Genomic DNA, 27,577 nt, shown 5'->3' with positions numbered 1-27,577 from the left:
AACCTACTGGGGAGCATTTAATCTGACAAGTGGAATAATGGAAGGCACATGGCCCCGGAAGAAAGGAAAGTCACACTTGCCAGTTTAGGGTAAACATTGAGGGAGGGGGCTGACATGAACGGGGAGATGAGATGGCATGGGCAATATTGACTGCCTAATGAAAAGACATCATCTCCATAGGAGGAGCAGCAGTGAATATGTCTGGGATCAGTGATCAGTGATCAGTGGGTCAAATAACATAATTGAGGCTGATATGAAATGATGAATGATGACTACTCACCAGATACCACTGTTTGCTGAATAGGGGGTCGGTCATTTTGATATAAATTTCATCGATGCTTCTGTAGCCTCGCTTCTGTCGGCCGAAGCCCTCTTGGTCCAACACATTCTTTACCTGTGGAAGGAAATGCAAATATCACACCATGAGCCCTTTATATTGAGAGTCATCTGAATCAATATAGTCAGAATGTATAATACGAATGTACGTCAGTATGTATATTGTAACTGTACAATAAAATTCACTCATAAACACTTACAGAAAGTAATTTGTATAACTGAAGACAGTGTACATTGGAGATAATTTATGCTAATTCGATAGAGATGAACACATTGAAAGGGAATGTTATTAGTTGGCATAACGTTCTATCTTTTAAATCAAAGCACATTGGTACATTGGCACTATACGTGGGTTTTAAAGTACGTCCCTAATGCCCTCCCACGTCCAGCTGTGTCTCTGGTGTAGGGAGGAGGACGTCACATAAAACAGGCAAATTCTATTTGTCCTAGTCTTAATCATCTAAATAACACAGGGCCTACACCTGAGGCCCTGGGTCCCTACAGTACCACAACACTCACACATAGACTGTTTCAGATGGTGTCGTAGTAAACAAAATAACATCCCAATTAGCCTGACAAAGTCCTTGTGTTTGTTCCCATCATCAAAGAAACTTTGGGGTGGATCAAAGAGAATTCTGTGCTATGATTTTTACTAAAGAGCTTATTCACAGCTCCAACATGGACCCTTTTGCAAAAACAGGATCAACATCAGAGAGTGTTTTTTTCATGATTTCAAGACTTACAATGGTGTTTCTGAAGTAGAGGTTTGTTAATATGTGGGTTATATAGTCTGATCTAATCAGGATAAACTGACTGTGGACACAAACAGTATTCAACATGAAAGGTAGACATTAATGATCTAGTGAGGGGGCAGTGTGTTTTGCTGGATGCAATGTAATTTAAGCCTATTTAGCATTTAGTCCAAAAATCCCATTAGGAAATATTTGAACAGTTGTCATGCCCTGACCATGGAGAGCCTTTTATTCTCTATGTTGGTTAGGTCAGGGTGTGACTATGGTGGGTTATCTAGGTTGTTTTTTTCTATGTTGGCCTGGTATGGTTCCCAATCAGAGGCAGCTGTTTATCGTTGTCTCTGATTGGGGATCATATGTAGGCAGCCATTTCCCCACTGTGTTTTCTGGGATATTATTTTGAGTTAGTGCATGCTGCACCGCTTAAGTTACGGTTTGTTGTTTGTTTCCTCTTTTGTTTTTGTAAAGTTTCACAATAATAAAAAATGTGGAACTCAGAGCACGCTGCGCCTTAGTCCGTCTCTACACACGATAGTAACAACAGTCAAGCATTAAAAGCAGAGGTATCTCCACATCTGCAAATGTATTGAAATCCACACGCTTTCGTCTATCATTTACTATACAGCAAAATGCACAATATCATCATCAGAAAAGTTCAAGTCAATAAAATGGAGGAAGTCTGAAAATATAACCAATATTGTTACATGAATTTGCAACCTGGCTTAATATTTTATTGGACCTCATCTAACGGATAAAAGCCTTGAATCATCTGCCCTTCTCAGCGACACTGAGGAAGTAAAATTAAGGTAAAGAAATGTATAGCAATGAAGATGAATCAGACAGCGATCAGAACCAAATCAAGTGCCTGTATAGTAATGCTTTATTCTCTCTACAGCCCTATCTGGAAGTTATTAGAGAGAGAAAAGGACCTTGCTCTACTTGTCACCAGCTACTCAAGGACACTATAATTTAGTTGGAAGGTTTAGAACTCCTGCTCAGAATGACTGGTACAGTACACAGTGCTGTCTTAAGACGAGCTCTAAAAATGTCTCTCTCCTGCTAACAGCTTATCCGGAGATGGAATTAACATGATTTTGCATAATCTCAGGGTACATTTTCATCACAACGCTACTAATGAATTCAAAATCTTTCAATTCCCTTTAAAGACTTGCCTTAAAATATAAAAACTTGCAGCTAGTGGCAAAATGTTGCCCAATAGTGATTCAACCATTGCTAGGTTACCAATTACTATGATTTTATTTTAATAATATTGAATAAACCCACTGTCAGTATTTGTTTTCAACTGCGTGCTTGTTGAAAATAGTAAGATATGGAATGAGAGAAAGTCCCCCCGAGTGTTTAAATGTGCAAACACACATGGTGGAGTGTGAGTGGACTAGTCATCGTCCGATGTGTTTTACCACCATAGATAAGGGATCAGCCGTTAAACCTGCTCTTTACAAGACTAGAGGACACAAACTCTGCAAAAAAAGAAACGTCCCTTTTTCAGGACCCCGTCTTTCAGAGATAATTCGCAAAAATCCAAATAACTTCACAGATCTTCGTTGTAAAGGGTTTAATAACCTCTTGACGGTCGCCTAGGATAGGGGGCGCTACAGCGATTTTTGAAAAAAATGTGTGCCCATTTTAAACGGCCTCCTACTCAAACTCAGAAGCTAGGATATGCATATAATTAATACTTGTGGATAGAAAACACCCTAAAGTTTCTAGAACTGTTTGAATGGTGTCTGTGAGTACAACAGAACTCATATGGCAGTCAAAACCCCGAGACCGATCGTAACAGGATGTGGAATTCTGAATTGTGGACTCAACTTCACCACTTTGCCTATTAATTACACCGTGAGCTATGGTTCATTGAGCACTTCCTATTGCTTCCACTAGATGTCCCCAGTCTTTACAAAGTGGTTTGAGTCTCCTACTGTTAAAACGGAATGAATGAGACGCTGTTGAAATTGGTCACATGAGGAGGGCCATCACCATTATGACGCCGGCGGCCCTGGCTACCCTCCCCTTTCGAAACGTTTTGAAAGACAATGCAATCATCCCCCTTGAATCTTATTGGAGCTCTGGTTGAAAAAGGCCCTAAAGATTTATGTTATACAACGTTTGACATGTTTGAACGAACCTAAATGGAAAAAAAATGCATTTTCTCGAAATAGCTGTCCCGCGGCGGACGGAGCTTTTGGATCAGCCTTCAGACGCGCTAACAAGAACAAGCTCTTGGAACATAAAGGAGTAATTTTTTCGAACGAAAAAACATTTGTTGTGGACCTGGTATTCCTGGAAGTGCTTTCTGATGAAGACAACCAAAGGTAAGGGATTATTGACAATAGTATACAAGACTAGATGTGATATGCGATTGTTCCAAGATGGCGCTGACCTGTATTACTAGGTAATTTTCTGAGTATTGCATCCCCTTTTATCGCAAAGTGTGATTACCCAGTAAAGTTATTTTTAAATCTGGCATTACAGGTGCTTTCAAGAGATATTCATCTATACATCTTAGAATGACAATATTACATTTTAAAAATGTTTTCGAATAGTAATTTAGTAAATTGTAGCGCTGTTTCATCGGATGCATTTGAGGGAAAATAGTTAGTCAACGTTACGCACCGATGTAAAATGCTGTTTTTATATATAAATATGAACTTTATCGAACAAAAGAATGCATGTATTGTGTAAGATGATGTCCTAGGTGTGTCATCTGATGAAGATTGTCAAAGGTTAGTGCTGCATTTAGCTGTTTTTTGGTTATTTGTGATGCATGTGGTTGGTCGGAAAATGGCTATGTGGCTACTTTTACGATATACTCCTCTAACATAATCTAATGTTTTGCTTTTGCTGTAAAGCCTTTTTGAAATCGGACAATGTGGTTCGATTCAGGAGAGGTGTATCTATAAAACGATATAATTAGAAAAAAAAATTGAAATAAAAAAATTATTACATTTTGTTATGCTAATAAAGATAGGATTTTTCGCTGGATGTCCGTCCCGCATACGGGACGGAGGCCGCACAGGGGTTAAACACTGTTTCCCATGCTTTTTCAATGAACCATAAACAATTAATGAACATGCACCTGTGGAACGGTCGTTAAGACACTAACAGCTTACAGACGGTAGGCAACACAGTCACAGTTATGAAAACTTAGGACACTAAAGAGGCCTTTCTACTAACTCTGAAAAACACCAAAAGAAAGGTGCCCAGGGTCCCTGCTCATCTGCGTGAACGTGCCTCAGGCATGCTGCAAGGAGGCATGAGGACTGCAGAGGTGACCAGGGCAATACATTGCCATGTCTGTACTGTGAGACGCCTAAGACAGTGCTACAGGGAGACAGGATGAACAGCTGATTGTCCTTGCAGTGGCAGACCACGTGTAACAACACCTGCACAGGATCGGTACATCCGAACATCACACCTGCGGGACAGGTACAGGATGGCAACAACAACTGCCCGAGATACACCAGGAACGCACAATCCCTCCATCAGTGCTCAGACTGTCCGCAATAGGCTGAGAGAGGCTGGACTGAGGTCTTGTAGGCCTGTTGTAAGGCAGGTCCTCACCAGACATCACCAGCAACAACGTCGCCTATGGGCACAAACGCACCGTTGCTGGACCAGACAGGACTGGCAAAAAGTGCTCTTCACTGATGAGACGCAGTTTTGTCTCACCAGGGGTGATGGTCGGATTCACGTTTATCATTGAAGAAATGAGCGTTATACGGAGGCCTGTACTCTGGAGCGGGATCGATTTGGAGGTGGAGGGTCCGTCATGGTCTGGGGCGGTGTGTCACAGCATCATCGGACTGAGCTTGTTGTCATAGCAGAAAATCTCAACGCTGTGCGTTACAGGGAAGACATCCTCCTCCCTCATGTGGTACCCTTCCTGCAGGCTCATCCTGACATGACCCTTCGGCATGACAATGCCACCAGCCATACTGCTCATTCTGTGTGTGATTTCCTGCAAGACAGGAATGTCAGTGTTCTGTCATGGCCAACGAAGAGCCCGGATCTCAATCCCATTGAGCACGTCTGGGACCTGTTGGATCAGAGGGTGAGGGCTAGGGCCATTCCCCACAGACATTTCTGGGAACTTGCAGGTGCCTTGGTGGAAGAGTGGGGTAACATCTCACATCAAGAACTGGCAAATCTGGTGCAGTCCATGAGGAGGAGATGCACTGAAGTACTTAATGCAGCTGGTGGCCACACCAGATACTGACTGTTACTTTTGATTTTGACCCCCCCCCCCCCCCCCCCCTTTTCAGGGACACATTATTCCATTTCTGTTAGTCACATGTCTGTGGAACTTGTTCAGTTCATGTCTCAGTTGTTGAATCTTGTTATGTTCTAACAAATATTTACACATGTTAATTAAGTTTGCTGAAAATAAATGCAGTTGACAGTGAGAGGACGTTTCTTTTTTTGCTGAGTTTATTGTTGTCTTTAAAAGGGATCAAGCCCATAGAAAACATATTTCTTCTTTTACTGCCTAAGTACCTGCAACAGATATAGCACTCAGTATGGACCCGTGACAATCCTATGTTACAGAAAAAAGGTTTAACATTTTGACACAAAAGAATTGCAGTCTCAGACGCATTTTATGTTTTGTATACTGTATACCGTTTCCTTTAGCTACAGTAAACTGTCCAACAGCATAGATGGAATAAACTCATGTGTGCTGTATAGCCATTTTATGTAGCCACGCGTAAAGTAACCATCCATCTTCCTTCATCTCTCTCCCTTTCTCCTTCAATTTGCCTATCTCCCTCCATCTTCCTCTCCCCCTCCCTTTATCTTCCTCCATCCCTCCATCAATCCATCAGCGGTTCTTTCCATTACATCACTGGTGTTTCCCTCGAGACAGCCCTCGACCCAGCGTGTCATATCGCCTACTCACATCATCAGACGGAGCCCGCACCCCGCCACCCTCTCTGCTCCCCACCCTCTCTCCACCTGCTCCCTGTTTCGGCTGCATGCTAGAAATGCCACCAACCCAGACATAATTTCAAAGGGCTGTGCTGTACTCCTTCTTTATTCCTCTATCGCTCGCTCCCTCCCTTTCTCTCTCTCTCTAAATCATCTCTATTTCAGAGCACCAAGATACAGCACACGTTCATTCCCTTCAAACATGTTACTTTGTCTCAACAAGGGAGTGGATTTTTTTTTTATATGGCTTGTGATATCAAAGATGGTATAAAGTACAAAGATAGAGTACCTTTTACATTCTTGGTCAGAAATGTAGGCCAATGGATTATAATTGAAAGGTCATATTCACCTAATGGAATGAATGCCATGACATGAAAGGACAGGGAGAGGGATCATGTAAAAATGAAGACACAAGAAGACGTGTCACAGACCTGTAGTTAACTTGAGGGAAAAGTTGCACTTAACCAGATCTAGAATCGCATTAGCCAACCCCCAACCTTTTCTATTGGAGAGATGGAAAAACATCTAATCCAGAAACTCCTAATCAATACTCTACTTAAGTCAACAAGCCACTTAAAAATATGTTTTGTGGCTGGCTTGCTGGAAGATCAGGATGACTCCTTATGTCTGTTTAAATTAATTTTCAGAGGCTCATGAATGCAACTAAATTACACCTACCTGGGTATTTGTTTTCTAATTCAGATTAATGACTATGACCTGAAAAAAATCTAATGTGGTCTTTCATAACACAAGAGTGGCAAAAAGGACAGTTGCTTTCAAAGTAATAGAAAATTGCTTTCAAAGTAATCGAAAGGGATTCTATCTGGGTCATACAATCTATTGTGCTAGGAGAAACATACAAAAGACAACAGAAGAACCAGCTAGTAATACTTCAAATGAGATGGAGGCAGCAACAATGTGCAGCTAACCTCTCCCAACACTTCAGAACCAAAAAAATCTAAAATCCATAACTGCAGGACCACAAAAGATCATGTCAAGCAGACAGCTGATTAAACCAGAGCATCCCAGATGTAGATCTGCTCATGTTGGTGCTGATTTATGTCCATTTGCCAGATTAGTGATCTGGAGTGGCTCACATAGCTGAACTTTCTGCTGTGCCACAAAGTCTGTAGCATTAGTAAAAGTCCCCTACAGATGCATTAATTATAAAACATCTCTGCACTTAGCAAAAGAGTGTCATCTGCACTGCTATTTTAGTTATCAGTTAATCTGACTATTCTCTCATTATTGATTTAATTGACTTATTTCAGCAATTTGAGGGATTTCTGTATAGTTGTCTAATGTTGGTGGAGAATATTATACTCCTGAATATAATAGTTTTACTTGAGTGTATTTTTAACAAAGCTGAGTGTTACTTTGAAGTCCAAAGTGTAGGAATACAGGTGAAATCAGTTATTGACACAGACATGCTGGCGTAGTGATTACTTTCAAAAAAGCTATTATTTCAATACCCTCAAAAGTTTGAGCACCCTTTCTGTATAGCCTTGCTCGGTGTATAATATATCATAATGATTGTGGTTAGGCCTGCCTATTGCATCTTCGACAAAATTGTTTCGCCCTTAAACACAGAAATTGCATTCCATATCCTGATAAAAGCAACCCATTCATGAAGAAGTACTGATATTATGCTCTTCTTTTCAATCTCTGAATAAAATCTGCAGCAGTTTTGAGGCCATTTCTATGTGCTTGGTGTAACCTACTTTAGGTGCCTATTTGCTGTAGGCATTCTTTTCAAGCCAGTAACCAGGGGCTGTCGATGCCTTTTTCACCTTTACAGTACATCTATGTGAATAAACTTGGCTAGATAGTGAAATATTTAACGATAAACCTCTTTGATGTTAAGTCCCATATATTGGGGACTTCTAGCAGTTCTGGACCAGTTCCGACTGACATTTTTGTGTACAAAGCGCTCTGTGAACATCGTAAAGTCCAGTGCCTTATAGTGCCAGAAAACCCCATCGGTCTGCTCTCCGTTACCACTCTGTCAGTGGAGCTGACTTGAACTGTCAGGTTTCACACCCCACATTTGCATATGTAGTGACATGTCACATTTTCTGTCCTATCCATACAAAGAATCGATTTGCTCTCGCTCGGATCGACGGAGCCCAACCTGGGAGATAGCACAAGGAAGGGGCCAGTCTAGCAATCATTGTCTCATCTTGCTGTGATATTCTCAGCTGGATTTAGAGCTCTCAATATGAAAAAATACTAAATAATTTCATAGAATTGAAAAACAACCACTTTCTCTTGGTCACAGAGGGATGTAATCACTTTGTGTGTGAAGATGAAGTTGTAACAACTCTGCAGACATTCAAATGGTGTCTGTCTCTGCATTGCTCTGAGGAGGCTTGGCAGATAATGCTCTGTCGTCAGGTACAGTGCCTTCAGAAAGTATTCGCCCCTTGACCCCCTCCAAATTTAGTTGTGTTACAAAGTGGTATTAAAATGGATTTAATGTCATCTTTGGTCAACGATCTACACAAAATACTCTAATGTCAATTTTTTTACGATAAATATCACACTAATATATCTTGATTAGATAAGTATTCACCCCCCTGAGATAATGCATGTTAGAAACACCTTTGGCAGCGATTACAGCTGTGAGTCTTTTTGGGTAAATCTCTAAGAGCTTTGCACACCTGGATTATACAATATTTACCCATTTCTATTTTCAAAATTCTTTGGAACATTTACATTTTAAAAAGTCTCATAAATCCATGTAATATAGGCAACACAATAAATCCATTATTTATTTTAGACAGGTCTAAAGAAACATGATATGAAGAAAATGTAGTGTATTTCAGAAGAACAAAATAGCATACTCTGAGTTGTCCTTATGTTAGGCCCTGATCTGGCTATGCCATGTGGCTGTGGGCTACACTAGTTCATTTACTAGCAGACAAGATTTACTTAGAATATTATTTTATAGTATGAAGAATACAATTGAAAATAGAAAGGATCTGTTCTCCAAACAATTTGAGGTAGTTCATTTAGAGTTCTTTATGTAACTAGTTGTGATAAAAATGGCGGGCAATATGTTTTGATTTTTAATACACTCAAGGCTGCATGATGCGGCTCTAATGATGATTTGAAATAAGTTGCATGAAAGGCATGAGCTCTGCTCTATTTTTTGTGCAGGCTGTACACACTTCATCAGTCTCTAATTCACAATGTGACAAGCACTTGATAATGCCTCAAATTTCCCAGCTGCATCCCCTTTGTGTGGCCGTAATGCCCCCTAAAAAAAGCCATGCCTTTTGCGGCCAGCGACCGTTGTGCCCTTGGGCTGAAAATAATAATAATAATTCCCTTTTCCCGGCTGCTTGCCGAAGCACCTCTCACTCACATGGCTCTTCATCACAGGCTACAAGTGAAGACAGTCCAAATGTATTTGTAGGCCTACCAAACCGCAAAAGCCCTACCCTATGTCAATCTACTATCCCCCATAGTACAAAAGTTGACCTATTCTATTCTGTGCGAGAAATAAATATTCCAAACATAGTCTGGGATAGTTGTGGAATGCGATCGATCTGAAATTAATACAACCACTAGCATAAAAAAAACAGTTTTTGTCACGACTCCCGCCGAAGTCAGCTCCTCTCCTTGTTCGAGCGGCTCTGTTTACTAATCTCTGCTCTCCTGCACCTGACTTCAGTTAACCAGTTGCACACACTGTTGACAGAATTACACACCCACCATGGAGTCAGCAGGAGCAGGTACCCCGGTTGTAGGGGTCGAGGAGCGCGTCAGAGAGCACGCGGCGATGCTGCAACATCTCGGCGCCATGATGGACCGAGTCGTCCAGAACATGGACCACTGGGAGAGACAGAGAGTCCCTCCAGTGCCTCCACCAGCACAACAGTAGTTACCACTACTCGTCCCTCCTGTACCCGGTCCCAGTGGGATGCATTTCACCCTTCCCAGGGAATATGATGGGACGGCGGCACGCTGCCAGGGTTTCCTACTACAGCTGGACCTATACCTGGCCACCATTTACCCAGCTCCCTTGGGAAGGGAGAGGGTGTCTGACCTCGTCTCGTGCCTCTCGGGGAGAGCTCTGGAGTGGGCTAACGCCGTGTGGGGAGAGGGAGATGCAGCATTGGACCACTTCAAGGAGTTCACCCGCCGCTTCCAGGCAGTCTTCGACCACCCGCCTCTCAGCGCTCGGGCACGCCACCGAAGCTCCACCCCTGTGCCTTCTTCTCGAGGAAGCTCAGCCCGGCGGAGTGAAACTATGATGTGGAGGACCGGGAGCTGTTGGCTATGGTCAAGGCTTTGAAGGCGTGGAGACATTGGCTTGAGGGAGCTAAACACCCTTTTCTCATCTGGACTGACCATCGCAACCTGGAGTACATCCGGGCAGCGAGGAGACTGAATTCTCGTCAGGCAAGGTGGGCCATGTTTTTTACTCGTTTTGTTTTCAACCTTTCCTACAGACCAGGTTCCCAAAATATGAAGGCAGATGCACTGTCCCAGCTGTATGACACAGAGGAGCGGCCCATGGATCATACTCCCATACTCCCGGCCTCCTGCCTGGTAGCGCCGGTAGTGTGGGAGCTGGACGCAGACATTGAGCAGGCGTTACATGCAGAGCCCACTCCCCTCCAGTGTCCCGCTGGGCGTCTGTACGTTCCGTCTGCTGTCCGTGACCGGTTGATCTATTGGGTCTACATGGGTCTGGAAGGCGTTCATGGAACGTCTGGGGGTCTCTATCAGCCTTACCTCAGGGTTTCATCCCGAGACTAATGGGCAGGTAGAGAGAGTGAACCAGGATGTGGGCAGGTTTCTGCAGTCTTATTGCCAGGACCGGCCGGGGGAGTGGGCGGTGTTCGTGCCCTGGGCCGAGATGGCTCAGAACTCGCTCCGCCACTCCTCCACTAACCTCTCCCCCTTCCAGTGCATACTGGGGTACCAGCCGGTTCTGGCGCCTTCGCATCAGAGTCAGCCCGAGGCTTCTGCGGTATATGACTGGTTCAGGCACGCGGAGGGGACATGGGACGCCACCCATGTTCACCTCCAGCGGGCCGCGCTGTGCCAGAAAACCATCGCAGACCGTCACCGCAGTGAGGCCCTGGTGTTTGCACCGGGTGACCGGGTCTGGCTCTCGACCTGAAACCTGCCCCTCCACCTGCCCTGCCGGAAGCTGGGTCCGCGGTTTGTGGGGCCATTTAAAGTCCTGAGGAGACTGAACGAGGTTAGTTAAAGGTTATAGCTTCCCCCCGATTACCGGATTAACCCCTCATTCCACAAATGTGATTATGCATGAATTGCTTTTATTATAAAGTTGCATTTTTATGGAGAGAATTATCTTCCCCAAACTTGAAACGTATGGCTGCATATATATGCCAGTTATGCTCTACACCCCTTGTAAAGCGGATTAATGTGCTTTATTTTAAGAAGTTATTTGGCCACTTTTGTTGTGATACATAACTAATCTAAACATATAGGTCTAAGGGCTTGGCCAACTGTTCCAAACTCTTCAAAATTTGGTAAAAGGGCTTTCATGTACTCTGCGCCATCAGTTTGGAATGCCTTACAAAATACTTTTAAACCTGAAACACTTGTCCCTATTGATGAAGGATTTTGAGGCTGATTCCCTGACCTGTCAATGTTTTTAATTTGCTGTTTAATGATTTTGTTATACTTTTGTGAATTCAATCTTTTTTTACTAAATTATATGTAGTTTTTCATGTTGTCTGTCTGGTCTTCGTGTAATGACTTGGTGCTGCCTATCTTGGCCAGGACGCTCTTGAAAAATAAATGACAAATCTCAATGAGCCCTTCCTGGTTAAATAAAGGTTAAATAAAAAATAAATAAAACATGATTTGAAAAAGTCGCAAAAAAAAGAATGTGATGTTTGCCTTAAAATGGACATCATTCACAAGTGATAATATTTCATTCACAAGTGATAGGCTAATATTGTCACCCATCACACTATTGTTATTTGAATCTTGTTTTTACATATACTAAATAATATATGTGTAAAATTTGTTTTGATTTAGAATGGACCATTATTATGCACCTGTGAAAAAAAAAGGGGCAGCGGAAAAAACTTCATGTCATCTATGCACTTAAATAGCGAATGGAGGATGCTTTCACGTGGTTCATTTAAATGCCAGCCAGGTACGCTATACTCCTGTTGAAAAGAGAAGCAATGTGCTTAATATTAGGAGAGTTGAGAAATAAATATAGCAGGCCTAGCCTGTAGGAAGCTGATAGGATCCTCCTCTTTTTAATAGAGGCCATCACTCTGTTTTCTCACGCAATTGCATAACCTATAGAAATGTTGCGCAACATAAGCTCATGGGCTCTCATGAAGGGTTTAATTTGATTTTCGCTAACATTTGCATTGTTGTCAGAGTGATTAGAGGAATAATAGAGTGCGGAGTACCAGGCAGTTAGCAAGCTTGGTAGGCTACTACTGACCAGCAGCATCAGAGCTTGAAGAAGCCTAACTACCATGACTACACGGTCATCTGGAATTTGACTGCCGTCCAGATAGTAAGTGTCACCATAACAGTCCTAAGCATGATGCAGCTCCCACCATGCTTGAAAATATGAAGAGTGGTAATCACTGATGTGTTGTGTTGGATTTGCCCCAAACATAATGCTTTGTATTCAGGACAAAAAGTTAATTTCTTTGCCCCAATATTTTCAGTATTACTTAAGTGCCTGTTGCAAACAGGATGAATGTTTTGGAATATAGCTTCCTTCTTTTCACTCTGTCATTTAGTTTATTATTGTGGGGTAACTATGATGTTTTCAGATTTCTCATATCACAACCATTAAACTCTGTAACTGTTTTAAAATCACCATTGGCCTCATGATTAAATCCCTGAGCAGTTTCCTTCCTCTCTGGAAACTGAGTTAGGAAGCAGGCATGTATCTTTTTAGTGAGTGTACTGATACACCATCCAAAGCCTAATAAATAACTTCACCATGCTCACAGGGATAGGTAGCATCTCTCATCTACCAATAGGTGCCTTTCTTTGCGAGGCATTGAAAAACCTCCCTGGTCTTTGTGGTTGAATAACAACTCGATTGAGGGACCTTACAAATAATTGTATGTGTCGGGAACGGAGATGGGGTAGTCTTTCAAACAATTCAAAAAGCATGTTAGCCACTATTATTGAACAAAGAATGGGTCCATGCAACTTATTTTGTGATTTGTTAACAACATATTTACTCTTGAAGTTATTTAGTCGTGCCATAACAAAGGGGTTGAATACTTATTGACTAAAGACATTTCAGCTTTTCATTATTTATTAATTTTGAAAATGTAAAATAAAAATGCATGAAATTGTCATTATGGGGTATTGTGTGTAGATCAGTGGCACAAAATGTGGAAAAAGTAAATGGGTGTAAATAGTTTCTGAAGGCACTGTATATGAAATGGGGCAAAATTTGTACTGTCACTGATGATATTTATTTTACAGTTATAAGAAGAGTGAGATATTATAGTAAGTCCTATATAATTGAATTGTTACTATATTGATAATAGATTTCATTTCAGTCATTTCAAGCCTCATTCACCCACCATGCTTTTTCATATTTTCATAACATTTGTACTACGGTAGGTAATTGAGCATGTCCTAGAAAGTGATTACACCTCAACGATGTATTACTATTTTTACTAGAAAGGTGAGTTCCAGACCATTCTAGAACTATGCAGCATTACGAGATCTTGAGACTATAAAATCTACGTTTTTGTCAAAATGTAGATGTTGACACTGCCTTGTTCTGTTCAATGTTCTCTACCTATATAGTACTCTTAATACCCCAACTAATATTGTTAAGTTCAACAGAAAATAAAATAAAAATAACTTACACCATCGAAGCCAATGAGGGTTCGGAATATTAAAGCCAATTATCTCAGAAACATATTTTTGAAGATGGTACCTTATCTGCTCTCGATTACTAGGTATTGTTTATGGACATCTCATGAAAAAAACTACTTTTGGGTATATCTATTTAGGCGGAAATCTACATTTTGCGATAACGTTCAAGAGGTTTTAAGAACTGAATTAGTACTTTCATCGCAGCACGGGTTGAATGGAATAACACACTGTTGCTAAGTGACTATGCTACTGTAAGAAACCAAACTGACTTCAGCACTAAACACACAAGTGTCACGCCCTGATCTGTTTCACCTGTCTTTGTGCTTGTCTCCACCCCCCTCCAGGTGTCGCCCATCTTCCCCATTATCCGCGGTGTATTTATAACTGTGATCTCTGTTTGTCTGTTGCCAGTTCGTTTTGTTCATCAAACCTACCAGCGGTTTTCCCCTTGCGCCTGTCTTGTCTATAGTTCCTGGTTTTCTAGTTTGCCCGGTTTTGACATTTCTGCCTGTCCTGACCCTGAGCCTGCCTGCCGTCCTGTACCTTTGCCCCACTACTCTGGATTATCGACCTCTGCCTGCCCTGACCCCGAGCCTGTCTGTCGTCCTGTACCTTTGCCCCACTACTCTGGATTACCGACTTCTTCCTTACCTGACTCTGAGCCTGCCTGCCGTCCTGTACCTTTGCCTGCCCGTGTTCGATTTAATAAACTTTTGTTACTTCGACATTGTCTGCACCTGGGTCTTACCTTCAAACCTGATAAGGTTATTACAGCCCAAACTTCTCCTAATCAGTATATTCATACCGCAGAAGAATGAGGGATTTAAAAAATACTATTGTGTGCCAAGACAAGACGATACCTTTGATAAATACACTTGTTCTTGGCTAGTTTGTCCGTTGAGGAGCTCGCCTCAAATTTTAACCATTGTTTTGCATTGGCGGGGGATCTGGGCACATATCCATGGGAACGTTTGTGTGTGTGTGTGTGTGTGTGTGTGTGTGTGTGTGTGTGTGTGTGTGTGTGTGTGTGTGTGTGTGTGTGTGTGTGTGTGTGTGTGTGTGTGTGTGTGTGTGTGTGTGTGTGTGTGCAAACATGCATGTGTGCCTGTGTGTTTTACTTACCCTGCGGTCCTTCTCCAGGTGCTGTCTGTGACGAAGGCTGCGTTTGCTCCTCCTCTGATGGGTGTTCTGGGGGTAGAAGTGAAAAAGACCCTCTCCAAAGGGAAGCTGGGAAAGAGAAAGAAAATGGTGTGAGAGAAGGTGAGAAAGAGAGAGGGAGGGATGAAGTGAGACGTTGGTGAATGGAGAAGGAAGGTAAAGAGATGACAGGATGGAAAGAAAAATGGGGGAATGAGAAAGAGGGGTTGACGGAAGCAGAGAGAGTGATAGAGAGAGAAGTACACAGGTGAGAAAGTAAAATTGAAGCAATAGACAGAAATATATAAATAGAAAGTAATGGTGTGAGTGACAGAATGAATAGAGAGCAGATGAAAGAGAGAGAGAGAGAGCTACAAGGTCAGCATAAATACATTCTCACTACACATGGTCTATTTTAAGACAGTGGAGTGCACTGCTGGAATCAACTAGAATAAATCATTGAGGGAAGAACCTAGATGCATGGTATGAGCCATGCCTAAGGCTCCCTAGTCAGATTAAATACCTCCATATGCTGTAATAAAGGCTGGGGTGCCAGGTCACTGTTTTTAATGAAACACATTCTTATGTGCCAGTCTGATGTGCCAGTCTGATCTATGGGAATCAGTATGCTTATGGAGCTATGGTAATGTCTGATTAGCAGACTTCACTGCAATGGTACAGTACAGTAAGACTGACCGTAAATAGCTGATATGAGAGGATGTTCAAGAACAAATCCTGGCTTCCCTTTTCACTGGATGTTAGCTACAGTAAATGCTGGTGATTCAAGTCAAATCAAAGTTTATTGGTCGTGTACACAGATTTGCAGATATTATCGCAGGTACAGTGAAATGCGTGTGTTTCTAGCTCCTACAGTGCAGTATTGCCTAGCAATAATAAATGAAATAAACACATAATCCAGATGTTCTTTTTTTTAAATGAAGAAATTAATAAATATCAGAACGAGCAATGACCGAAATATAAATATATACATATAATGTTGTGTAAAGTCAGTATGGACAGTATATCAATAGAAAAGGTGTGAACAGTATTAGTTACATAAGATGAGTCATGACTAGAATACAGTATGTACATATAAAGTGGGTAAAACAGTATGTAAACATTATTAAAGTGTTCAATGACTCTATATATACTGAACAAAAATATAAACGCAACATGCAACAATTTCAAACATTTTACTAAGTTACAGTTCATGTAAGGACATCAGTCAATTTAAATGAATTCATTATGCCCTAATCTATGTGTAGTAACTTGACAAGGAATGCCCACATGCAATTCAACATTACTTTCCTTTACCTTCAACCTAATTAATAAAAGGTGTACAGCCATGTACAGTGCCTTGCAAAAGTATTGATCCCCCTTGGCGTTTTTCCTACTTTGTTGCATGACAACCTGTAATTGAAATCGATTTTTATTTGGATTTAATGTAATGGACATACACAAAATAGTTTAAATTGGTGAAGTAAAAAGGAAAATATAACATGTTTCAAAAGATTTAAAAAAATACAATACGGAAAAGTGGTGCGTGCATATGTATTCACCTCCTTTGCTATGAAGGTCCTAAATAAGATCTGGTGCAACCAATTAACTTAAGAAGACACATTATTAGTTAAATAAAGTCCACCTGCGTGCAATCTAACTGTCACATGATCTGTCACATGATCTCAGTATATATACACACCTGTTCTGAAAGGCCCCATAATCTGCAACACCACTAAGCAAGGGGCACCACCAAGCAAGCGGCACCATGAAGACCAAGGAGCTCTCCAAACATGTCAGAGGCAAAGTTGTGGAGAAGTACAGATCAGGGTTGGGGTATAAAAAATATCAGAAACTTTGAACATCCCACGGAGCACCATTAAATCCATTATTAAAAAATTGAAAGAATATGGCACCATAACAAACCTGCCAAGAGAGGGCCGCCCACCAAAACTGAAGGAGCTGCAAAGCTCTACTGCGGAGATTGGAGTATCTCTCCATAGGACCACTTTAAGCTGTACACTCCACAGAGCTAGGCTTTACAGAAGAGTGTCCAGAAAAAAAGCCATTGCTTAAAGAAAAAAATAAGCAAACACTTTTGGTGTTCGCCAAAAGGCATATGGGAGACTTCCCAAACATATTGAAGAAGGTACTCTGGTCAGATGAGACTAAAATTAAGCTTTTTGGCCATCAAGGAAAACGCTATTTCTGGCGCAAACCCAACACCTCTCATCACCCCGAGAACACCAACCCACAGTGACGCATGGTGGTGGTAGCATCATGCTGTGGGGATGTTTTTCATCGACAGGGACTGGGAAACTGGTAAGAATTGAAGGAATGATGGATGGCGCTAAATACAGGGAAATTCTTGAGGGGAAACCTGTTTCAGTCTTCCAGAGATTTGAGACTTGGACAGAAGTTCACCTTCCAGCAGGACAATGACCCTAAGCATACTGCTAAAGCAACACTCGAATGCTTTAAGAGGAAACATTTAAATGTATTGGAACGGGCTAGTCAAAGCCCAAACCTCAATCCAATTGAAAATCTGTAGAATGACTTAAAGATTGCTCTACCCCAGTGGAACACATCCAACTTGAAGGAGCTGGAGCAGTTTTGCCTTGTAGAATGCTTAAGTTTTCTGTAGTTTTGTCTAATTTCTTGTTTGTTTCACAATTAAAAATATTTTGCATCTTCAAAGTGGTAGGCATGTTGTGTAAATTAAATGTTACAAACCCCCCAAAAATCAATTTTAATTCCAGGTTGTAAGGCAAGAAAATAGAAAAAAATGCCAATGGGGGTGAATACTTTCACAAGCCACTGTACAAACGGTGCAAACACAGCAAAGAGATACAGCCCACTCAACCTGTGGTAGAGTCACACTGAACAGGTACAACTCTGGGAGATGACATCATCAAAGCGGAAATGTCACAGTCAAGGCCAATGCCAATAATAACCTTGAACACATGAATAGTAATCATACTATACTGCAGGTAAGTACAATAACCTATTCAATGTAATTATTTATATATATATATATATATATATATATATATATATATATATATATATATATATAAAACACTTCTCCCCCTTAATTTCAATCCCCGCTGTGAGAAAAGAAAATAAGATGAACAAGTAAACCACATCAGTGTTTTCTTTTCTTTTCAAGACTTTAGAACTTCTGCTGGTGTTACTGTAAATGTAAACAAACAAAATGACAGTCCTTATTTATTTTCAACTAAGTCTGCTGTTCCAAACAAACACTAACACCACAAGCCTCTTGGTCTCAACTACAGAGTTAGTCTTTCAGGAGGCTTGTGACTACGTTGTGATCTGCGCAGTACTCCTGGTGTGCCACGAGACACAGGTAAGGCGTGTCCCAGTGGAGATGGGTCTGAGGGCACAGGAGCCGGTTGGGTGTTTGTGAAAGGAAGTCCATCACCCTTTGCAGGAACCAATGAATGCCGTGTTCCTCAGATACTGTTTCCTGTAGGGTTTCCACTTGTATACTACCAGCTGTTCCATCTGAAAACATGGCATTTTCTTTGTCATAGTACAGGCCAATGTGGTCCTGGTGTCTGTGCATGACTCGAACATCAGTCGTGGACAATGACTCAGAATGGTACCTGGCAACCAACGTTGCCTGCTTGTGAAGTTGCAGATGTAGACAGTGTCATTGGGTTTTAACTGTCTCTCTCTCGTGTGGTGGTCATGTCTCTCTTTTTGTTTCTCCTGCTTCCGTTCCACTCGTACTTTGATGTCCGGACGCAGTAGATCCAGGTGAGCTTTTGTCTTTCTGCCCATCAACATCTCAACTGGAGCCTGTCCTGTTGTTGTTTGTGGTGTGATGTGGTACTGGAACAAGAACCGAGAGAGCTTAGTTGTGATGGTTCCCCCAGTCATCTTTTTGATCCCCTCTTTCAGTGTCTGCACAGCCCGCTCCACTAAGCCATTCGAGGTCGGGTGAAACGGCGCGCTGCGGACATGGCAAATCCCTTTTCTCCGCAATAATTCTTGGAACAAATCACAAGTAAAGGTTGTTGAGAGTCAGGCAGACCATGGGTTGCAAACACCTGCCGAAGCTTTTCGATGGTTGTGGTTGCTGTGATGTTGCTCATGATGTGAGCCTCCAGCCACTTGGAGTGTGCGTCCACCGTGACAAGGAACACGTGACCCACGAAAAGGCCTGCAAAGTCTATGTGCAGCCTGCACCATGGCGATCAGGCCACTCCCACAGATATAGTGGTGCGGGTAGCGCCATCTTCTGGTTGATCTGGCACACAGAACATGATTTCACTTTGTTTTCCATTTCCCGATCCATGTTCGGCCATCAGATGTAAAATCTGGCTAAACCTTTCGACGGGAGGCACCTGGGTGAGCCTCATGGAACTCATCCATGAATGACCAGGGGGTAGAACAACCACTCTGGACCCTCAGAGTATGCAGCCATCCTATACACTCAGCAAAGTTTTGCACTTGGCATAAGGTCTCAGTCCATCATCCTCTACTACAGGAGGCCAGCCCTGCATAAGGAATCTTTTCACTTGAGCCAGGATAGGATCCCAGTTTGTCCATTGTTTGATCTGTTTGGCATTTACAGGTGAGTTTGACAATCTCTCCATTAGGAAAATTGTCTCGGAGGCACCACAGTTGTAGCGGGCATCTCTGGCAGCGGGAGCCGGCTGAATGCATCTGTGTTTGCATTGTCCTTCCCCACTCTGTACACGATAGTGTACTGGTAAGCTGACAGTGTGAGGGCCCAGCGCTGTATCCTTGCCATGGGAGAAATGCATCTTGATTCAATGAAAAGGCTCATCAGTGGTTTGTGGTCAGTGCATATGGTGAAATAACGACCGTAGAGGTACTGATGAAAGCGTTTCACAGCTAAAACTATGGCCTTCCTTATCTAAGTGTGAGTAACCCTTCTAAGTACTTGTCAGCGTTAAATGTGAATCCAATGGGTTTCTCTGACCCATCCTCGATCTGATGAGAGAGTACTGCCCCGATGCCATAGGGCGAGGCATCACATGACAGAATGATCTCTTTGTCTTGATCAAAATGAACCAGCATTGGGGTGATTGTAGTAGTGCTTTCACTTCCTTGAAACGTTCTCTTGAGCTGGCCCCCACTTCAATTTACAGTCTTTGTGGAGCAGCTGAAAAAGTGGAGCCAACACTGTTGACAGCTCCGGGAGGAATTTACCATAGTAGTTCACCATGCCCAGGAAGGACCTGAGCTCAGACACGTTCTTGGGATTTGGAGCATCCTTGATTGCCCTGACTTTGTCCTCCACAGGACACAGACCCTGCGCTGTGATCTTGTGACCTAGGTATGTCACACTCTGTGCTTGGAATGTGCACTTGCTACACTTCAGGCTCAGCCATGCCTTGGAGAATCTCTCTAACACCTGATCCAGATGGTGGAGATGCTCCTCCTCCGTCTCCCCTGTAACCATGTTGTCATCCAGGTACACTGCTACATGAGGGATCCCCTGCAGCAGATTGTCCATTGTCATTGTCCTCTGGGAATTGGCTGGACTGGATGCCACTCCGAAAACCAAGCGGTTGTACCTGAACAAGCCTTTGTCAGTGTTGACTGTGACATACTCTTGAGTCCTCGTCCAGGAGGAGCTGTTGGTAGGCATGACTCATGTCAAGCTTTGAGAATGTCTTGCCTCAAGCAAGCGTCGCAAACAGGTCCTCCACCCGCGGCAGCGGGTAAGCATCCAGCTTAGAGGCCCTGTTGATGGTGAGTTTGTAGTGCCCACATATACGCACCGTGCCATCACTTTTCAGAACGGGAACGATTGGAGCTGCCCAGCGGGAGAACTGGATGGGAGTAATGATATTTGTTTCCTGCAGCCACTCCAACTCATCCTCAACCTTTTTTTCATGGCGTATGGCACTCTCGTGGGCTTGAAAAAGCCAGGCTCGGCCTGAGGATCCATGAACAGCTTAGCTGCAGTGCCCTGCAGTGTGCCCAGGTCATCTTTGAAAATCTCAGGGTACTTTTGAATGACATCCTCAGTCACTCATATGTGTTTTATCTCACCCCAGTTCAGTTGTATTTTTAGTTGTATTTTCACGCCCTAGTAAATTAGGCCCGTTACACTTTACCACCAGGAGCCGTGCTCTCGCTTCCTGGCTGTAGAACATACAATGTCCACCTCCCAGAGCCCCCAGCAATGGTTTGGTCTCCCCAGTGTATGTACGCAGTCTGATCTCTACCGGTGTGAGGGCAGAAGCCTGGTTTGAGCCCCACATTTGTTTGTAGGTCTCCTCACTGATAACAGAGGCCCCCGTGTCAACCTCCATCCTCATCTGTTTTCCATCTACCTCCTCTGTAGCATAGATAGGCTCTGCACGCGGCTCACTCACATTAAACATGTTGTAGGAATAATGCTCTTCCTCCTCCACTGTGCTCTCTAGGTGGTGTGCTGCTGACTGTGGCTTCGTTGCTGTGAACTTGCCCTTTCCAGTGGCTTGCTCCTAGGACCACTGCATTTTTTTTGCAGTCAATTGAAATAAATTCATTAGGCCCTAATCTATGGATTTCACATGACTGGGAATACAGATATGCATCTGCTGGTCACAGATAGATAAAAAAGGTAGGGGTGTGGATCAGGAAACCAGTCAGTATATGGTGTGACCACCATTTGCCTCATGCAGAGTGACACCTGTCCTTCGTGTAGAGTTGATCAGGCTGTTGATTGTGGCCTTTGGAATGTTGCCACACTCCTCTTCATTGGCTGTGCAAAGTTGCCGGATATTGGCGGGAACTGGAACAAGCTGTCATGCACATCAATCCAGAGCATCCCAAACATGCTCAATGGGTGATATGTCTGGTGAGTATGCAGGCCATTGAAGAACTGGGAAATGTTCAGCTTCAAGTAATTGTGTACAGATCCTTGTGACACGGGGCCATGCATTATCATGCTGAAATATGGTGGAGTAATGGCACAACAATGGGCTTCATGATCTCTTCACAGTATCTGTGCATTGAAATTGCCATAGATAAAATGCAATTGTATTCATTGTCCGTAGCTTTGCCTGCCCATACCATAACCCAACCGCCACATAGGGGCACTCTGTTCACAACGTTAACATCAGTTAGGCCGGTTGGACGTACTGGCAAATTCTCTAAAATGACGTTGTAGGCGGCTTATGGTAGAGAAATTAACATTAAATTATCTGGCAACAGCTCTGATGTACATTCCTGCAGTCAGCATGCCAATTACACGTTCCCTCAAAACTTGAGACATCTGTGGCATTGTGTTGTGTGACAAAACTGCACATTTTAGAGTGGCCTTTTATTGTCCCCAGCACAAGGTGCACCTGTGTAAGGATCATGCTGTTTGATCAGCTTCTTGATATGCCACACTTGTCAGGTAGAAGGATTATTTTGGCAAAGGAGAAATGCGGGTGGTGTCCAGCTTTAACAGTAACTAAGGTTCAGGGCAGGGTACTGGGTGGAGGCTGGCTAGTGGTGACTGTTTAACAGTCTCTCGGTCCCAGCTTTGATGCACCTGTATTGTCTTCACCTTCTACATGGTAACAGGGTGAACATGCCATGGGTTGGGTGTCTGAGATCCTTGATTATCTTCTTGGCCTTTATTTGACACCGGGTGCTGTAAATATCCTAGAGGGCAGGCAGTTTGCCCCCGGTGATGCATTGGGCAGACCGCACCACCTTCTGGAAGAGCCCTGCGGTTGCGGGCGGTGTAAGTGCTGTACCAAGCGGTGATACAGCCCGACAGGATGCTCTCAATGGTGCATCAGTAGAAGTTTGATGGTCTTAGCGGCCTTGCCGTATTTCTTCAGCTTCCTGAGGTTTAAGAGGCGCTGTTGCACCTTTTTCACCATGCTGTCTGTGTAAAGGGATCATTTCAGGTTGTCAGTGATGTGCACACCGAGGAACTAGAAGCTTTAGATCATCTCCTCTGCGGCCTTGTCGATGTGGATGGGGAGAGTGCTCCCTCTACTGTCTCCTGTAGTCCACGATCAGCTCCTCCATTTATTTTTAGGGAGAGGTTATTTTCCTGGCACCACTCCTCCAAGGCTCTCACCCCCTCCTTGTAGGCTATCTCATCGTTGTTGGTAATCAGGCCTACCACTGTTGTGTCTTTAGCAAACTTGATGATTGAGCTGGTGACGTAAGTTGCCACGCAGTCATGGATGAACAGGGAATATAGGAGGGGGCTGAGCATGCACCCTTGTGGGGCCCCCGTGTTGAGGATCAGCATGGCGTAGGTGGTGTTGCCTACCTTCAACACATGGGGTTGGGCTGTAAGGAGGTCCAGGACACAGTTTCGTAGGGAGGGGTTCAGACCCAGGGCCCTGAGATTAGTGATGAGCTTGGAGGGCACTATGGTGTTGAAGGTTGAGCTGTAGTCGATGAACAGCATTCTTACATAGGTATTTCACTTGTCCAGGTGTGATAGGGAAGTGTGCAGTGCAATGGCGATTGGATCATCCATGGATCTGTTGGGGCGATATGCAAATTGTAGTGGGTCCTGGTTGTCGGATAGGGTGGAGGTGAAATGGGCCTTAATAACTAGCCTCTCAAAGCACTTCACGATGACAGAACTGAGTGCTACAGGGCAATAGTCATTTAGTTCAGTTACCTTTGCTTTCTTGGGTACAGGAACAATGGTGGAAATCTTGAAGCAAGTCGGTACAACAGACTGGGATATGGAGAGATTGAAAATGTGCGTAAACACTCCAGCCAGCTGGTCTGCATGTGCTCTGAGGACGTGGCTTGGGATGCTGTCTGGGCTGACAGCCTTGCGAGGGTTAACACGCTTAAATCACTTACTCACATCAGCCACGGAGAACGAGAGAGTGTCGGGGACCGCATCGGTGGCTCTATGTTGTTTTCCTCGATGTGGGTGAAGAAGGTGTTTATCTTATCCGGAGTGAAGCGTTGGTGTCCTCAACGTGGCTGGCTTTCCCTCTATAATCCGTGATTGTCTGGAGTCCTTGCCAAATACGGTGCATTCGGAAAGTGTCTAGACCACTTCACTTTTTCCACATTTCTCTGCAGATCCTCTCAAGGTCTGTCAGGTTAGATGGGTAGGGTCGCTGCACAGTTATTTTCAGGTCTCTCAGAGATGTTTGATCGGGTTCAAATCTGGGCTTTGGCTGGGCCACCCAAGGACATTCAGAGACTTGTCCCAAAGCCTCTCCTGCGTTGTCTTGGCTGTGTGCTTAGGGTTGTTGTCCTGTTGGAAGGTGAACCTTTGCCCCAGTCGGAGGTCCTGAGTGCTCTTGGGCAGGTTTTCATCAAGGATCACTCTGTACTTTGCTCCGTTCATCTTTCTCTCTACTCTAACTAGTCTCCCAGTCTCTGCCGCTGAAAAACATCCATACAGCATGATGCTGCCACCACCATGCTTCACTGTAGGGATGGTGCCAGGTTTCCTCCAGATGTGCCGTTTAGCATTCAGGCCAAATAGTTCAATCTTGGTTTCATCAGACCAAAGAATCTTGTTTCTCATGGTCTGAGAGTCTTTAGGTGCTTTTGGCAAACTCCAAGCGGGCTGTCATGTGCCTTTTACTGAGGAGTGGCTTCTATATGGCCACTCTACCAAAAAGGCCTGATTGGTGGAGTGCTACAGAGATGGTTGACCTTCTGGAAGTTTCTCCCATCTCCACAGAGGAACTTTGGAGCAGTGTCAGAGTGACCTTCGGCTTCTTGGTTACATCCCTAACCAAGGCCATTCTCCCCCGATTGCTCAGTTTGGCCAAGAGGCCAGCTCTAGGAAGCGTCTTGATGGTTCGAAACTTATTCCCCAGAACTGTACCTCGACACAATCCTGTATCGGAACTCTCTGGACAATTCCTTCGACCTCATGACTTTTTGCTCTGACATGCACTTTCAACTGTGGGACCTTATATAGACAGGTGTGTGCCTTTCCAAATAATGTCCAATCAATTGAATCTAACACAGGTGGACTCCAATCAAGTTGTAGAAACATCTCAAGAATGATCAATGGAAACAGGGTAGACCTCAGCTAGCAAAGCGTCTGAATACTTATGTAAATAAGGTATTTCTGTTTTAATTTTTTATACATTTGCAAACATTTCTAAAAACCATTTTTTTCTTTGTCATTATGGGGTATTATGTATAGATTGATGAGAACAATTGTATTTAATGCATTTTATAGTAAGGCTATAACTTAATAAAATGTGGAAAAAGTTAAGGGGTCTGAATACTTTCCAAATACACTGTATGTCTTCCTGTGCTGTAGTTTTGCCTCTTTGTTTGCTCTATAGACGTCATAGCTGGTCTATTTGTACACGTCCATGTTCGCAGTCACGGTGGATTGCACTTTCAGTTTTGTGCGAATGCTCCCATCTATCCACAGTTTTGGGTTTGAATAAGTTCTAATCATCACATTCGGAAAAACATCCTCTATGCATCTTCATGATGAACCCAGTCAACAAGTCAGTGTATGCATCGATACTATTCTCAGAGGCGAACATTTCTCAGACCGCTGATATCAAAACAATCTTGAAGCATAGATTCCGATTTGTCAGATCAACGTTGAACAGTCCTTACCAATGGAGCTTCCTGTTTAAGTTTCTGCCTATAGGTGGGGAAGAGCAGAATGGAGGTCTGTTCCGATTTGTCGAAGGGAGGCCGGTGGAGGGCCTTGTAGTGGAAGGGACAGTAGCAATGATCCAGGTTCCGTGTAGCACAGGAGATGTGTTAATACAATTTTGGAAGCATTTTCTTCAGATTTCCTTTATTAATGAACTGTTTAGAACCCATAGCGGCCATTGACAGCCATTCTTTAAATTACTACAGTGGCCGCGAACAGCTTTGCTTTCCTAACAATAAAATTTGTGTCAATATTGTTGACAAAGACCAGTTGTCTTATTTGTATGGCTGTTGTCATCAACCAGAAACATGAAAATAGGGCTAACTTCTGTATACCACGCCTACCTTGTCACAACACAACTGATTGGCTCAAACTCATTAAGAAGGAAAGAAATAGTCTTAATCAATTCCTTACTTAGATTTACGTGTATTTTGGGTATATGATGTGAAAATGTTAGATAGTGCAGTAATATCTAACAAGAAATGTCGGAGATAGAAGCATAAGCATTTCACTACACCCTCAATAACATCTGCTAAACACGTGACCAATAAATTAAATGTTGATTTGATTTGATTTGAAGCAGGGTATGCTGTCATATGACTTCTTATATGTTTTTTTTTCACTTCGTTACGGCACCGAAGCGACCACAACTTTTCATTGTGCAAGAGGCTGTGTTGGTTGGTGATACGGATTCGGACACTTCCTTTCACTTTGAAAGCGATGATGACGTAGAGGTGAGTGAAATAATTAAACAGCAGATATTTGGTGTTGACAAAGTTTGATGCTGTGAAACTTGGGGAATAGCTCTCAGATTAGCAAGTCATGTCATGATCACCAGGTTGATACAGGTGAGCACATCAGCGGTGGAGCATTGTTAAGCAGTAGGCTTATACTAACTTGTTGATTATTTTGTCTTGTTTCTACTAAAGTAATTTATATGGAAAAGACCCAAGCTGCTTGGTATAGCCAGATTCGTCTGTCAGGCTAGCTAGAAAAGTTGTGTGATGTTAAATGTGTGCTGTACTCATGAAGCGTAAAGCCATCACTTTCACTACCTAACATTAGCCATACAGACAACCAGCTAGCTATCCATGAAATAGTGTTCATCAGTTGAACTTAGAATATGGCTTGTCATGTTTGCTAGTTACAGATATTCATACTAGTTCATTTTCCTATTAATTTGACAGCTTGCTTAGCTGACATGTTATGGTAAAAGCTTACGCAGTGGCACTCAAATTATATTGACTTGCAGTGATAGTTGTTTACATAGCCAGCTAACAAGTTTATTGTTTTCTCTTGTTTCTACCAGTAACTAATCTGCTAACATTAGCAGGGAGCGGTCGAACTTGAAACAATTGTTACCCAGATGAAAATGGGGGAGGGTCATGGTTTTTCAATTTCAGTCAGGGAAAGAGTTTAGTATTTATGTATTTTTGTCCAGGGGAGGGTTATGTAATATGTAACTGATTACATTTCATATTGCTCAGGGTTTGAGAATGAGTTGCTGATTGTAGTATCTCGATGTGTGCCCGTGATTCCCTTCATCCCTGATTCGCTGCTGGGCGCGCAATATCAAGTGCACCTAGTGTGGTCTCAATAAAATGATGCATAGCCTATAGTATATGCTATAGACCTAGGCTATAGAAAGAGCATACTCGGGGAAGCATAGGGCAAAGTTATATTTCTAAGATAATGTACTTCCTTCCCAAGTTTTTTGCGCTGCTGGGATGGTGTACAGTACCAGTCAAAAGTTTGAACACGCCTACACATTCAAGGGTTTTTCTTTAGTTCTACATTGTAGAATAATAGTGAAGACATCAAAACTATTAAATAACACATATGGAATAATGTAGTAACCCAAAAAGTGTTACTTACATCAAGGCATTCCGCTAGCGGAACCCCTAGCCAACAGCCAATGGGATCACATGGCGCGAAATACAAAACCTCA

The 27,577-nt window shown here is 43.0% G+C and overlaps 1 protein-coding gene across 1 annotated transcript in view; it reads right to left on the bottom strand.

Annotated features, from left to right (window-relative positions):
• Window positions 1-27,577, bottom strand: part of LOC106607177 (neuroendocrine convertase 2) — a 102,295-nt gene that overhangs the window by 65,454 nt on the left and 9,264 nt on the right. The window contains exons 2-3 of the mRNA XM_014203849.3: window positions 15,015-15,119; window positions 281-394 (exon numbers count right to left, since the gene is read on the bottom strand). Of these exons, the coding sequence (XP_014059324.1) occupies window positions 281-394; window positions 15,015-15,119 (219 nt within the window). The remainder of the gene's footprint in view (window positions 1-280; window positions 395-15,014; window positions 15,120-27,577) is intronic.

The sequence above is a fragment of the Salmo salar genome, chromosome 01 (genome assembly GCF_965601325.2).
Source record: "Salmo salar chromosome 01, fSalSal1, whole genome shotgun sequence".
Taxonomy (NCBI): Eukaryota; Metazoa; Chordata; class Actinopteri; order Salmoniformes; family Salmonidae; genus Salmo; species Salmo salar.
The sequence above is the reverse complement of the archived record's forward strand: the minus strand, read 5'-3'. Positions and strand labels throughout refer to the sequence as shown.